The 13,977-nt window shown below is 53.5% G+C and overlaps 1 protein-coding gene across 1 annotated transcript; it reads right to left on the bottom strand.

Annotated features, from left to right (window-relative positions):
• Positions 1–70: 70 nt before the first annotated feature.
• Positions 71–9,167, bottom strand: CKM (creatine kinase, M-type). Its single transcript, XM_080908968.1, has 8 exons — positions 9,012–9,167; positions 5,791–6,000; positions 5,411–5,565; positions 4,804–4,936; positions 3,712–3,883; positions 2,050–2,173; positions 1,339–1,528; positions 71–460 (listed from the first exon to the last, which is right to left on the bottom strand). The coding sequence occupies exons 2-8, from the start codon at positions 5,981–5,983 to the stop codon at positions 282–284; spliced, it is 1,146 nt and encodes a 381-aa protein (XP_080765094.1). The 5' UTR covers positions 5,984–6,000; positions 9,012–9,167; the 3' UTR covers positions 71–281.
• Between the last annotated feature and the right edge of the window lie 4,810 nt (positions 9,168–13,977).

The following is a 13,977-nucleotide window of genomic DNA, read 5'->3' on the forward strand; positions in this document are numbered from 1 at the left end:
AGGACGCCAAGTGAGACGCATAAGGGAGAAGTCCCCGCTCCCCTCCCTCAGTAGCTGGCACACTCAAAGCTAAGGCCACCACGGACTTTTATTTGTTTAAGGCAGGGCATGGGGCAAGCAGCCGCTCCGAAGCGCCCAAGTGCCAGAGTTTCAGCGGGTGGGCGGGGCTCCGGAGAGGCAGGCTCTCATTGGCCAGAACCCAGAAGACAAAGCCCATTGGTTGGACTTCCAGGGGCGGGGCTCCAGCTGCACACAGCTGACAGGTGCGCTCCGCGCGGCAACTACTTCTGCGCGGGGATCATGTCGTCGATGGACTGGCCCTTTTCCAGCTTCTTCTCCATCTCCACCATAAGCTTCACGCCATCCACCACCAGCTGCACCTGCTCGACCTCGGATGAGCCCAGCCGATCGGCGTTGGAGATGTCGAACACCGCGCCCACCGCAGCCGTGTCCACGCCACCTGCGCGGGAGCAAAAACCACGGAGGCATTGACCAGGGGAGCAGAAGTGCAGGGAAGACCCTGTGCCCAACTGCACACGCCTCGGAAAGTCGCTGTTCACAAGTCCACCGGTTCTCCATATTGGGCACTGCATGACTGGACTTTAGGGTGAGGTTTCAGCTCAACCGTCCAACAAGAAATTATAGCACAGGCCAGCGAAATGGCTGAATGAGTAAAGATGCTTGCTGTTAAACTTGGCGACCGGGGTTCAGTTCCCAGGACCCACGTGGCGGAAGGCGGGAACTGACTTTGGAAAGTTGTCCTCTGACACAAGCGTCGTGAAATGGGAGTGCCCCCTCTCACACAGATCAATTTAAATTTAAAAATATGCCGGGCAGTGGTGGTGCACATTTTTAATCCCAGCACTCGGGAGGCAGAGGCAGGAGGATTTCTGTGAGTTCGAGGGCATCCTGGTCTACAGTGTGAGTTCCAGGACAGCCAGAGCTTCACAGAGAAACCCTGTCTGGAAAAACCAAAAGGCAGAGGAGGAGGAAAAGGAGGAAGAAAGAAAGAAAGGAAGGAAGAAAGAAAGAAAGAAAGGAAGGAAGGAAGGAAGGAAGAAAGGAAGGAAGGAAGGAAGGAAGAAAATATGCCAGGTATGGTGGCACATGACTTTAATCCCAACACTCAGGAGGCAGAGGCAGGAGGATCTCGGTAAATTTGAGTTTGAGGCCAGCCTGATCTACATAACGAACAGGGACAGCCAGGACTACAAGCCCCTATCTCAAAACAAAACTATACATATTATATAATTTACTATGTCCCCCGAACTTGCAGGGACACCCCACCTCTGTAGAGCCCTCCCTGGACGCTGCGGGGCGGGGCGGGGTGGGCCGCACCTGTGCCGCGCTTCTGCAGACGTAGGCGGGTGAGAATCTCCTCAAACTTGGGGTGCTTGCTCAGGTTCGCCAGCTTCACATGCACGCCTCCGCGCAGCCCGGTGCCCAGGTTGGAGGGGCAGGTGAGCACGTAGCCCAGATGCTCGTTCCACATGAAGGGGTGACCAGCCTTCTTGAAGATCTCCTCAATCTGAGAAGGGGAGAGGGCGCCAGGAGTTGGACTTCAAATGCAGTCTGCCAGGGGGGTTCTGAGGGGCCAGGTGTCAGTTCATAGGTGAGGGAAGGGCTCCCAGTGACAAAGATGGGGGCTGGTTTCAGACCCTGGGGATAGAAATTGGGCTTGGAAAACGGGTGAGGTGAGTTCTGAAAGCTAGGGTTTAGGCTAGGTCTGGGATTGGAAAGTGAGGGTGGGTTAGTGGGCGAGGTGTCTACGCATATGCGTGTATGAGTGAGTATGCATGTGTGTTCGTTCATATGTGTTTGCATGTGCATGCGCATGTGTGTGAGTGTGTGTAAGAGTCAGAGATTGGAAAGTGTGTGAGGAAAAGCCAGTGGGGGCTTGGTCAGTGTGGAAGGGGAGGAGTCTTGGGAACTGGGCGTGGCGAGCTTGGGAGGGCAGGGCTGGGTTGAGAAAGGAGTTGGCTGTGCCCACCATGGTGGGGTTGCAGTCAGGACTCAGCCGCAGGTCAGCAGTGAGGCGCAGACACCCACCTTCTGCAGGCCCACGCAGAAGCGACGGAAAACCTCCTTCATGTTGCCGCCCTTCTCCATAGAGATCACACGAAGGTGGTCCTCCTCGTTCACCCACACCAGGAAGCTTTTGTTGTCGTTGTGCCTAAGGAGTGACCCGAGGCCAAGAGGTCAGCAGGAAAGTAAACATATCACTTTGTCCGCAGCTGCTCCCTTTGGGCACCAGGGGACAGGCACGGGCACACCGGCTTCTCCGTCACAATTCTTCAAAACTTCCGAGCAGAGAACAGTACTTTCATGGGCCCAAGTCCCTTAAAAGCTTCTGTCTTAGCTTGATTTTGCCCCTTGCAGGCACTGGCCTGAAGTCCTGGCACCCAGAAAACTGAGGCAGGAAGACCTTGAGTGTGAGCCAGCTTGGGGTACAGTGGTACTGTATACCTCAGTGACCACAGGTCCTACAGACACAGCTTTATCCATTCGGGTTTGCACCCCAGGGCTCTAAGAGCTCAACCATCTTCAGTTTTTAAAAAATTATCCTTAATGTAACAGTTTTAATTATTATTATTATTTTGTTGTTCAGAAAAGGGGATCTTGGCTGCCACTGAACTGGTAATCCTCCTGCCTCTGTCTCTGCAGTAGGATGATTGTATTCACACACCACCAGGTCTGCCAGACATTTTCACACGTGTATTTTGTTGGGCATTTTGTTGTTGTTGTTGCTGCTGTTTTCAAGTCAGGGTTTCTCTGTGTAGCCCCGGCTGTCCTGGAACTTGCTCTGCAGACCAGGCTGGCCTCAGACTCAGAGATCCCCCTGCCTCTGCCTCCTGAGTGCTGAGATTAGGTGTGTGCACCACCACCACCCAACATTGAACAATAAAGATGGTCTTTGTTGACCAGAGTGGCTCCTGCCATCGAGTGACCCTCCTACCTTAGGCCTTCCGAATAGCTGTTACTACAGGTCTGTGTGGCCATACACACCTAGTAATAGCTGGGACTTGAATCCAGGAAGAATAAACATTCCAATATAAATGTTCTATTTTATTGTATTTGCCATGATACTGATTAAATCTCAGCACTATGCATGCCAGGAAGATTCTCTACAGCTGAACCCCACACTCAGCCCCTCATTGGGGATTCTAGGCAAGGACTCTACCACTGAGCCACGCCCCCAGCCCCTCACTGGGGGATTCTAGGCAGGGGCTCTACCACTGAGCCACGCCCCCAGCCCCTCACTGGGGGATTCTAGGCAGGGGCTCTACCACTGAGCCACGCCCCCAGCCCCTCACTGGGGGATCCTAGGCAGGGGCTCTACCACTGAGCCACACCCCCAGCCCCTCACTGGGGAATTCTAGGCAGGGGCTCTACCACTGAGCCACACCCCCAGCCCCTCACTGGGGATTCTAGGCAGGGGCTCTACCACTGAGCCACGCCCCCAGCTCCTCACTGGGGGATTCTAGGCAGGGGCTCTACCACTGAGCCATGCCCTTATCCATCTCTCTCTTCAGTTTTTATTTTGAGGCCAAGCTGGTCTTAAACTCACTGTAATCAGGTTGGCCCTGAGCTCGGGACCTCCTGCGAGGCCTGTGCCATTGGGGATAGGCAGGGTTAGAAGGCAAGATCATGGTCTCCTGTGACTGAAGGGTCAGAAAGGAGCTGGAGGAGCTGGGAAAAGGAGAGACTCACCAGATGCCACGGGCGTCGGGCCAGTCTCGAGCCATGCCTGAGGCCAGCAGCAGAGGTGACACGGGCTTGTCAAACAGGAAGTGGTCGTCAATGAGCTGCTGCTGTTCCTGCTCTGTCATGCTCTTCAGAGGGTAGTATTTGCCCTTGAACTCCCCTGTCAGGCTGTTGAGGGCTGAGGGGCCGCGAGGAGAGCAGTCAGCAGCCTGGCTGAGGTACCAAGGCTGGAGGACCCCACACGATTGTTGCCCTAACACCCTGAGTCCACATCAAAGAGATCTCCAAACCACCTATACTGCAAGCCTAAACCCAAACACATGACCTGTTGCCACAATTCACCCACATCTTCTGTGTGGTCATGTCCCCCAAGGACATAAAGTAGACCCTCCCACCAAGTCCACCTACAAGAGTGTATGATCCCTAGTCCTGTCTTTTATTGTTTTTGTTTCTGAGACTGGGTCCTAACATGTAGCCTAGGCTGGCCTCAAACTCACTATATGTGGCCTGATTATGGCAGACTTAAGATTGCACACTACAGGAAAGATGAGCCACTGTCAGCTAAGGGCATGTACTTGTAACACCAGCATTTGGGAGGATGAGGCAGGAGGATTACTACTTGAAGGACAGCCTGGGCTACATAGGGAGTCTCTGTCTCAATGGAACAAAAGAAAGAAAGAAAATTGCAGCCATTAGGAACATCTGTTATTTTTTGGTTTTCTTTCTTGTTTTTGAGGAACAGTCTCTCACTATGAATAAAGGCTGGCCCTTCCATTCCTGGTGATCCTCCTGTCTCAGCCTTCCAGGTACTGGGATTACAAGTGTAGGGTGCCAGGCCCAGGCCAACTAACAGGAACAACCCTCTGTCAGTTCTGTGGCACACTCCCAGCATGGGGGGGGACTATGTCGCCTCACCTGAGAAACCTCAGCTTCCCACTCAGAGTAATGTTTACTGAATTAATGAATCAGTGAGTGAATGAGCCAGCAATGGGTGTGAATCCCCTGAGGTAGCCAAGTGCAGGACTTCCCAGGTTGCCTCGGTACCGTACCATCCCCCACCCCGCAGCCCGAACCGGGTGCAGCGACTGGGGACCTCACCTTCCACGGACAGCTTCTCCACTGCACGGCGCTCTCCGCGGGAGCAGTGCGGGGGCAGAGTGTAGCCCTTGATGCTGCGGCCAGTGCGCACGCGGCTGCTCAGCACGTAGTTGGGGTCCAGATCGTCTCCGCCCTGGGGAACGTTGGGGGTTATCAGGGAAGGAGCATCCCCGTTCTTTCTCCAGATCTTCCTTCCGTGAGTCTCACTGCAGGTCTTTCGGGATCTCACCAGTACTCCTGACTGTCCCCTCATGTCCTCTGGGGTCTCCTGACCTCCTCCTGGATCTGTCCCAGAACTTCTAGGGTCTTCCTCATCCCCCTCAGTGTCCCCCATGCCCTCTGGGGGGGGTCTGCCCACTTCTTCCTGGGTCTCCCCCCCAGATCTTCTAGGATCTCTCCAGAGGCCTTTGGATCTCCCCCAGACCCTCCCAGGCCCTCCTGTTAGTACTGAGCTCCTTCCTGCGCCCCACCCACTGCCTACCACCTGTCCTCCGGGACACTCGAGTTCCATCCTGTCTCAGGGGTCTTCTCTGCCTCCCCATACCTCCACCTACTCTGCGTCTCTGACCTCTCTCCTCCCCACTACCTGCCCTTGGGGGCCAGTTACCTTGAGGTTCTCGTGGTTGAGGTCGGTCTTATGCTTGTCTGTGGGTTTGTAGCCGCCATGGCGGTCCTGGATGATGGGGTCAAACAGGTCCTTGAAGACCGTGTAGGACTCCTCATCACCAGCCACACAGCCTACGGTCATGATGAAGGGGTGACCTGTGGGGTGGGGCTGAGGTCAGCACCTGTGGCTTGAATTTGGCTGGGGGCGTGGCTCAGTGATAGAGTCTTGCCTAGCGTGCTGGGAGGAGTCCCTAGATGTCCTAGATACAATTGAAGGGGAGAGAGGGAGAGGAAGAGAGGGGGGAGGGAGCTGAGGCTCCCAGGAACAGGCGGGTGTCTGTCTTCCAATCCTTTGGTCTGTCTGTCCTGCTGCAGGCTCACCTGGGTTGTCCACTCCAGTCTGGATGACATCGTCCAAAGTGAAGCCGGATGGAGTCTCCTTATCTCGAAGTTTAGTGTAGAGGTCAGGGGTCAGCACCTTGGCCATGTGATTGTTGTGCTTGCAGAGGTCCGGATACTCCTCCTGTGGCTTGTAATTCAGCTTGAACTTGTTGTGGGTGTTGCCAAACGGCATGGTGGCGGCTTTGGGACCTGCGGACGGGATGCTGAGCTCAGACTCAAGAACCCAGTCGCTGGGGGCTTGCAGTCAGCCTGACCGTGGGCTTGAAATAAGGGGGGTCCCTCTCTGTAAACCCCAGCCTTGTAAGGAAACATCAAAAGCACAAGTTGCCTGATGTGGCCACATTCTGGCTATCTGACTCTGTGGGGGACACAGTGTCTCTAAAGCCAGAAAGGGACAGTCACATTAAAATTTAAAAAGTATGGGCTGCAGGCTGGGACTCCACTGACAGAGTTGTTTGCCCCACAAGTTTAGGACTGTGGGCTTGGTGGCTGCTCATGCCTGAAATCCCAGCTCTTAGAGTATCAGATGTTCAAGGTCATCTCCAGCTACATAGAGAGATGTAGGCTAGCCTGAGCTACACAGCTACAGGAGTCTCTATCTCAATCCAGAGGAACCGAATATAGGCCTCGGCTGGGTTTGTAATTCCAACATCTAAAATGGAGGCAGGAGGATTGCAGTGAACTCAAGGCTAGCCTGGGCTACAGAAACCCTGCCTCCAGAAAGTAAAATAAAATAAAACGATAAGATTAATAAAAGAAGAAAAGGATCTGGAATCAAATGGTCTGGGTTCAAATTTCGGCTTTGCTACCTACAACAAGCTGTGTGGCTCTGAGGAACCTGTTAGACTTTTCTGTTTGCTCTTCTGCAAAGCGGAGACTACAGTGGTGCTAACCCCTTGGGAGAAATTTAAAGACAGGTAAAGCACATCGGCCAGTGCCTGGCATATAACACAAATATTTTATTCGGTTACTGCTCTTGGTGTTGTGGTTTGAATGAGAACAGCCCCATAGACTCACATATTTGAATGTTTGGTCCCCAGCTGGCAGAACTGTTTGGGAAGGATTAGGAGGTGTGGCCTTGTTGGAGGAAGCGTGTCACTGCTTTGTAGGATTTCAAAAATCCACCCCCTTCGCAGTAGCTCTCGCCGCCTCTGGCTATTGATAAAGATGTGAGCGCTCAGCTGCTGATTCAGCACCTGCCTGCTGCGCCAGAACCGGAAGCCCCAAATTAACACTTTCTCTTTTTTAAGTTGTCTTGGTCATGGTGTTTGTCACAGAAACTGAAAATCACCTCCGGGCTGGAGAGATGGCTCAGCGGTTAAGAGCACTGACTGCTCTTCCAGGGGTTCTGAGTTCAAATCCCAGCAAACCACATGGTGGCTCACAACCATCTGTAATGAGATCTGGCGCCCTCCTCTGGTGTGTCTGAAGACAACAGTGTACTAATACAGTAAAATAAGTAAATCTTTAAAAAGGAAAATCAACTCTGACAAGCTCTGGGTGTGACCTGGCAAAGGTTACTTGTGTACACCCGAGCAAAGGGATAAAGGCGCCACTGAGATTCTGATCCAAACCAGTCAAGGTGCGGGCACAGGGATGGCTCTGGAAGCTTCAGCCACCTCTCAGTCCCTCCACCTCTGGCTGTGTACAGGGTCTGCATCTCTCCTAAGTCCCTGCTCTGTGTCCCCAGGCTGTGACATTTGCATCTGAGACTGGAGCTTTCCCACGGGACTGGCGGATCTCTGAGTCCGAGTCCATGATGGATGGGCCTGGCTCTGACATCTGGCATGAAGGTGCAGCTGGGACTCTGACAGCTCCTGCTAATATTCCATTTGTACGTGCGTGTGCATACATGTATGTGCACACGTGTGCATATTCCACTGGTGGCAAAGAATGACCTCAGGTGCTGCCAAATGGTTATTTTATATATTTAATTTGAGGCACTGTCTCACAGGCCTGGAGCTAGGCTGGCTGGGCATGGAGCCCCACGGATCCACCTGTCCCCACCTCACCAGCAGCGGGATTCTGATGTTCTTTCCATATTTAGTTTTTGTTTTGTTTTGTTTTGTTTTTATTTTATTTTATTTTATTTTTTTAAGAGTGTGGCTTCTGGGATTTGAACTCAGCTCTAAGCTGCCCCAGCCACCTCTTCAGTTAGAACACATGTATTTTATTACGATTGTTTTTCTTTATTACCTTTATTGACTCGCCCCCTGAAGCACTGACTGTGGGGGGAGGGACATCAGGAGAGGGTAGGTGGACCAGGCAGAGAGAAGAGGGTGGGGCGGGACAGAGACCCAAAGCCCTTGAGGTTGCTACTTTGTGGCTATTTTTAGACGCTCCTCACCCCCCACTGACACCTGTCCCTCTCTTTTTGCCGGCTCGCCTTGCACTAAGTCAGCATAGGGACAGGTGGGCTGGGGTGGCCAGGAGGACACACAGCCAGGCCCTGGGGCTCAAGGACACCCCAGGCTTCCAGCCCAGATCTCTTCCTTCGGAAGGTTCTATGTCCTCCCCCTCTAAGACTGGGGGGGGGTCACCCCAGGAGACAGGACACTGAGGCAAGCAAGACACAGATGCAGAAAGAACCTCTGAACCCCCCAACTCATCACAGATTCTCTAAGATCTCAAGGTAAACTGAGTCACGGAGTCCCATCTTCAAGACCCCAGAGACAGCCAGACAGAAGGACTCAAAGGAGAGCCAGGGGACTTCAAGACAGCTAAAGGTATCAGGCAAAGGTGGGTGCCCTCAAGTCTCGTGCAAAAGAGAGAGAGACCCAAAGTTGTGCTAGGACCCCTGTCCCATGTGCATTATGACCCTGTCTGTCCTCCACCCCACACAAAATAAATGTAATAACTCCTAAAACTTGACAACCAGAGAGAGAGAGAGAGAGTCCGGGTCAAGGAGACAGAAGGTCACAGAGGTACAACACAGATGCACATGGTTACAAAGTTAAAGGGCCACCCACAGCCAGGTGCCATTGAGACAAGGTTTGTGTGGAACACTGACTCTGCTAAACAAACTCCCAGCCCACCCTGCCTTGTAAGGAGGAAACACTTGGTGGCTGTTGAGACCTAGGTGGCCCAAGCATTTGTCCACACTACCTGTGCTGCAAAACCCACAACCATAACATGGAGGGGGAGCAACCCTTGCACTCCCGCGCCCCACCCCCGCCCCAGGGACCCCTCTCAGGCTCTACCTGGCTGGCTGGCTCCTGAGCGTCTGTCTGTGCTGTAGAGGCGGTAGTGACCCGGGGGCAGCCCCTGCAGCCCCAGGGTTATATAGAGGAGCCTTCGGGTGTGACTGGCTAGGAGGGGATGTCCCTAGGGAGGGGCCCCCAGGGCAGCTGAGCTTTCAGCTCATTGCCCGGGCACCGTGCCCACTCCGAACCCAAGCGTGCTGCTCGTCCAGCCCCATGGCCTTGTATGGGTTGCTCCAGGGGCCGACTCCCTCACTGGTTCCCAGACTAAGTGCTGAGTCTAGCTGGCGGGGGACAGCTGGCCCCCCGCCGGGAACATGGAACGGTAATACTTCGGGTGTCCCAGGCACCAGGCACGTATAAGCCCTGTCCCGCCCCAGCCTGTTGCAGCCTGCCCTCAGCCCCCCACAGCCTTGACTGTAGCCAGCACCTTCCCTTAGCTTCACTGACTGCTGAACATTAGCAGCTGGAAGAACCATTTTGTTTTGTTTATGTTTTTGAAATAAGGTCTTACTCTATAGCCAAGGCTAGCCTGGAACCCAGTATATATAGTCCAGGCTGGCCTCAGACTTGTGGCACTCCTCCTGCCTCGGCCTCCTGAGTAGGATTGCATGCCTGACTTTAGTTATTTAATTGTTTTTAACTTTTTTGAGACAGGGTCTAACTATGCCACCCAGTCTGGCTTTGCACTTATGGCCATCCCCCTGCCTCAGCCTTCCAAGTGTTGAGATGTGTGTCATTTTTTGCAGTTATAGGTTCGGAATCGTTCATGCCAGGCAAGTGCTGTTCTCTGGAGCCAGGACTCTAGCCTACAGCACTTGGGGGGAAATTTTGCAGTGAAAGCCAAGGTTCCCAGACCTAGGGAGGATGCAGGTGCCAGAGAGAGGGAGGGGCTGTAGCCAACCAGCTACAGAAATGGCAATGTCTGAGGCCAAAGTTTTAGAACCAGGCTCAGCTTCTCCCAGAAGCACAGCGCTGGCTGCTCCCACCACAGTGGAATAGACAGGGAAAGTTACAGAAGCAGAAAAGCCACTCTTGGGAAAACAAACCTGGGCCTGAGGGACATGGCTGCCCTCTGCCTTCCCTTCCTCTGGATCCACCTCGGACAGGGTTATTTTTAGAGCAAGCTTCTCTTCCATGTCTACAGAGCCCAAGACCGGGGGGGGGGGGGGGGGGGGCAGGCAGCAGGTGTTGGGGGGGCAACCACGTGTCCCGGTTAATTATAACCAGGCATCTCGGGTGTCCCCAAGCCTTGCCTCCTTACATGGGCAGCCTAGACCCTGGTGGCTGCTCTCATCCCTTGGGAAAGGTGGGTTAGATGGCCCCCAAGCTGTGGAGGGCAGACCAGAGCGAGACACAGTGTGACAGGAGACTTTTACACCTCAGCTGTGACCAAGAACCTCATTGTCTGCGGAGGGGATTCGCGGAAGTGAGACGCACTGAGGAAGTTTCCTCCTCTGCCTGGGAGGTGACAGGATTGCCCCTGGGCTGAGACCAACTTCTCCAGAACTGCCCCAGGCTTCCTCGGTTGATTCCTTGTGGGGTAACCGGCATGGCTCCACTCCATTCTCCCCCATTTCTGCCCAGGCTGGTGAGGAGAGCCTGCTCTAGGGGACGCAGGAGGGAAGAAGTGTTTAAAACGTTCCTGGGGTTCAGCCTCTAGTCCTGGCACCCCATGTTTCTTGTTAGCATGGTCAGATGAGCAAAGGCCTCCTCTGGGGGATTAGAAGGTGATGCCCAAGAGACTAAAAGGAACTGTGTTCCAAGAGTTCAAGGCCAGCCTGGTCTACAGAGTAGGCTCCAGGACAGCACAGAGGAGCCCTGTCTTGAAAAACAAACAAACAGAAACTACTGGTTTATGGAATCCTTACCCAGGAAACAGAAGGCACACGGTGCCCTCCCCCTCTGAGGGAGCACTGTGACACTGGATATGGACAGAGACAGTTGTGGGGTGGGGGGTGGGGGGGGGAGAACCGTGAGGACAGCTGCCAAGGTCCTGAGGAAGGAACGCTGAGGGAGGACCGGAACAGCCCGAGGAGGGTGTCACACACTCTTAGGCAAGGAGCTCATGGGAGCCACTGAGGGTTAGAGGCAGAGAGAGGCAGGCTCTGGCCATGTCATTGGCTTGCTAGGGAGCACACGCTACCCTCTGAGAACCCTGCTTGGGTCATCCAGCTTTGTTTGTTTTTCCAGATAGGGCTTCTGTGTGGTCCTGGCTGTTCTGGAACTCTTTCTGTGGACCAGGCTGGACTTGAACTCAGAGATCCTCCTGCCTCTGCCTTCTGAGTGCTGGGATTAAAGGCCCCGGTCACCGTGCCTGGCTCTGCCTTTTTTTTTTTTTTTTTCTCATTAAAAACGTTACATTTATTTATTTATTTATTTCCAGGGATGGGAAACTGAGGAAATCGCAGGACAGTTCGTGGTAATCAGTTCTCTTCCTCCACTCTGTGGGTCCCCAGGATTGAAGTCAGTTTGTCAGACAGGCTTGGCTGCAAGCACCTTTAACCACTGAGCCATCTTGCCGGCCCTTGGCTCTAAGTTCATCTTTTGGGGATGTCAATGTTCTGGAATGGTTTGCAGTTATGGGCTAATAAATGTGACCTGGGATGAGCCAGTCAAAGGCAGGCTCTGCCTGCAAGAAAATACTACAAGGAGGCTAGTGTGGGTGCTGATGTTAAGTACTCCTGAGTGCTTACACTGTAACTCAGTCAATACTCTCAACAGTAAAAAGCTCAGAAAAGTTAAGCTACCAGCCCAAGGGCAAACAGCTAGGGGAGGCAGAGCTGTCAATCAGAAGGGGCACAGGGCAGCTCAGGGGGTGTAGAGCTTTGGTGGTCTCTGGGCAAAGCTGAGTCGTGTTCCCAGTCCCTTTTCGGGGCTTCAGGCACTTCCTGTGTCCACCATGCCTGGGGTGTCACTCCCAAGTGTCCTCTCCTGGGGCCTGCGGGTAGTGAGGGTGGAGCTGGGCTCACTCAGGAGCCCAGAGTCTTGAGAAGTTTGGGGGCCAAGGCCTCAAGGTTCCGTCATGAAGACCTCAGGGACGCAAACGGCCCCTTTTGTTTTGTTCAGAGTATCACCATTTAGCCCAGGCTATTCCAGGCCTCACACCTGAGCCTTCCTGCCTTGGTTTACAGCGCAATACGATACATAGGCAGGAGTCACCATGCAGAATTTTGCTTATTAGCTGTTTTGAGAGCATCTGACCATGTAGCCCAGGCTAGCTTGGAGTTCCCAGATAATCGTCCTAGCTCAGTCTCTCAGTTCCTGGGATTACAGACATTTGCAAGGTTCTTATCTGAGGTCTTGGCAAATAATTCCATCTCTCGGAGCCTCAGTTTCCTCATTCTCACGTGGACCAGGCACAGGAGCCAACCTCCCGGTGTGGCTGTATGGCTTAAGGGCTCTTCCATTCCTTGGCTGTGTGACCTCAGAGAACTCACTAACCTCTCTGGGCTGCATAGTCTTCATTTATGCCGTGGGGCTAATAAATGCACGGGGTGGGAGTGGCGAAAGGAAGCCATTTGCATGGAGGATTTGGTGCAGGACCTGTTACAGGGGCACCCTAAACCCCAGCCCCGCTTTGGGGTGTGCAGTGTGCTGGAACAATGGCTGCCTTCCTCGGAGTTTACTCCTAATCTGTATCTTTGTGAAAGCGGCAGGTTAGGTGTGAAGCTACAGAGCCCAGGAGATTGCTGGGGGAGGGGGCTCTCCAGGGTATCTGGGTCTCACAGGCTCCTGCGCCTGCGCAGCCATTCTCCTCCTGTGACAAGGGCCCACAGCTGAGGAACTGTCTAGGAAAGCCACTCCTTCCATCAGAAGGTCCCAGGGCTGAACCGCCTCACCCACCCAAAGATCTTTGGAGGAAGTGCTGACAACGGTCTCTGGAAGCGGGCTTCCTGAATCTAGTTCTGTACACCAGAAACCAGAGCCACAGAGAGGTTGCTCTCTATCTAGGGGGTCACACAGTCAGCAAATGACAGAGCTGGGATCTGCAATTGACCAGCCCCCCCCCCCCCCCCCGTCTGCTTCATGATGAACGGGCCGCCGATCCGATGTTAGTATCCCGAGACCAAAGTGGTGACCTGGAGCTTAGCTGCCCTCTTCATTCCTCTCCATTCTAGAAATAGCGAAAACCGTTCCGACATGAGTTTATGTCTAGGATTCAGTTCACACTCAGGTTCCGGGACTTTGCCGTGCACTGGTTTCTCACAGTTCAATTTGGCGGACACCTGTCCCTAGTGCGGAGTGTGCAGGGACGAAGACGCTGCAGGCCCCAGGCCGCGAGCCTGGGAAGCTGGGTCACAGGAGGGACGGGTAAGAGCTTCCTGGAGGATGACATCTGGGCCCTCCAGGGTGAGCACATCTGGGCTCTGGAGGGTGAGCACATCGCAGGCGGCTCCGTGGACCCGCATCGCCCTCTCGCGGCGGCATCGTGCACTGCAGGGACTTTTCATAACTAGAACTTGCTTCGTTCACCCTGTAAATATTCCCTGCGCATCTACCTCGTGCCGCGATCACAGTCTTGCCCTTGAGGACGATCAGAGAGAGACGTAAGGTACGCATTGTAGAATATTACAGACCCAGGGGCAACATGGAAGGTTCCTTAGATGATGCACCACGGGAGCAAGGGCCTGCATTCATTCCCAGGGGTTCAGGAGGTCGAAGCAGGAGGATTGCAAATTTGAGCTCAGCAGAGCTTTGTAGGCAGACTCTATCCGCCTAAATAAAATAAAGATAAGTGGGGTACAGTGGCTGTATTTTCAGCATTAAGGGAACCAAGAATCCTCATACCGTGTGAGGTCATACTCAGATACACAGTGAGACCCTGCCTCAAAGCTAGGGAGAAAATTAATAACATTTCATAATAAAAAATTATATATATATATATCAGGGATAGCTGATAGCAGTGTAGCACACACACCCCATTAGTTCTTGTTAATTGATTCAGCCCTTGCAGTCTTTTTTA

This window comes from Micromys minutus (genome assembly GCF_963924665.1).
Source record: "Micromys minutus genome assembly, chromosome: 32".
Classification (NCBI taxonomy): domain Eukaryota; kingdom Metazoa; phylum Chordata; class Mammalia; order Rodentia; family Muridae; genus Micromys; species Micromys minutus.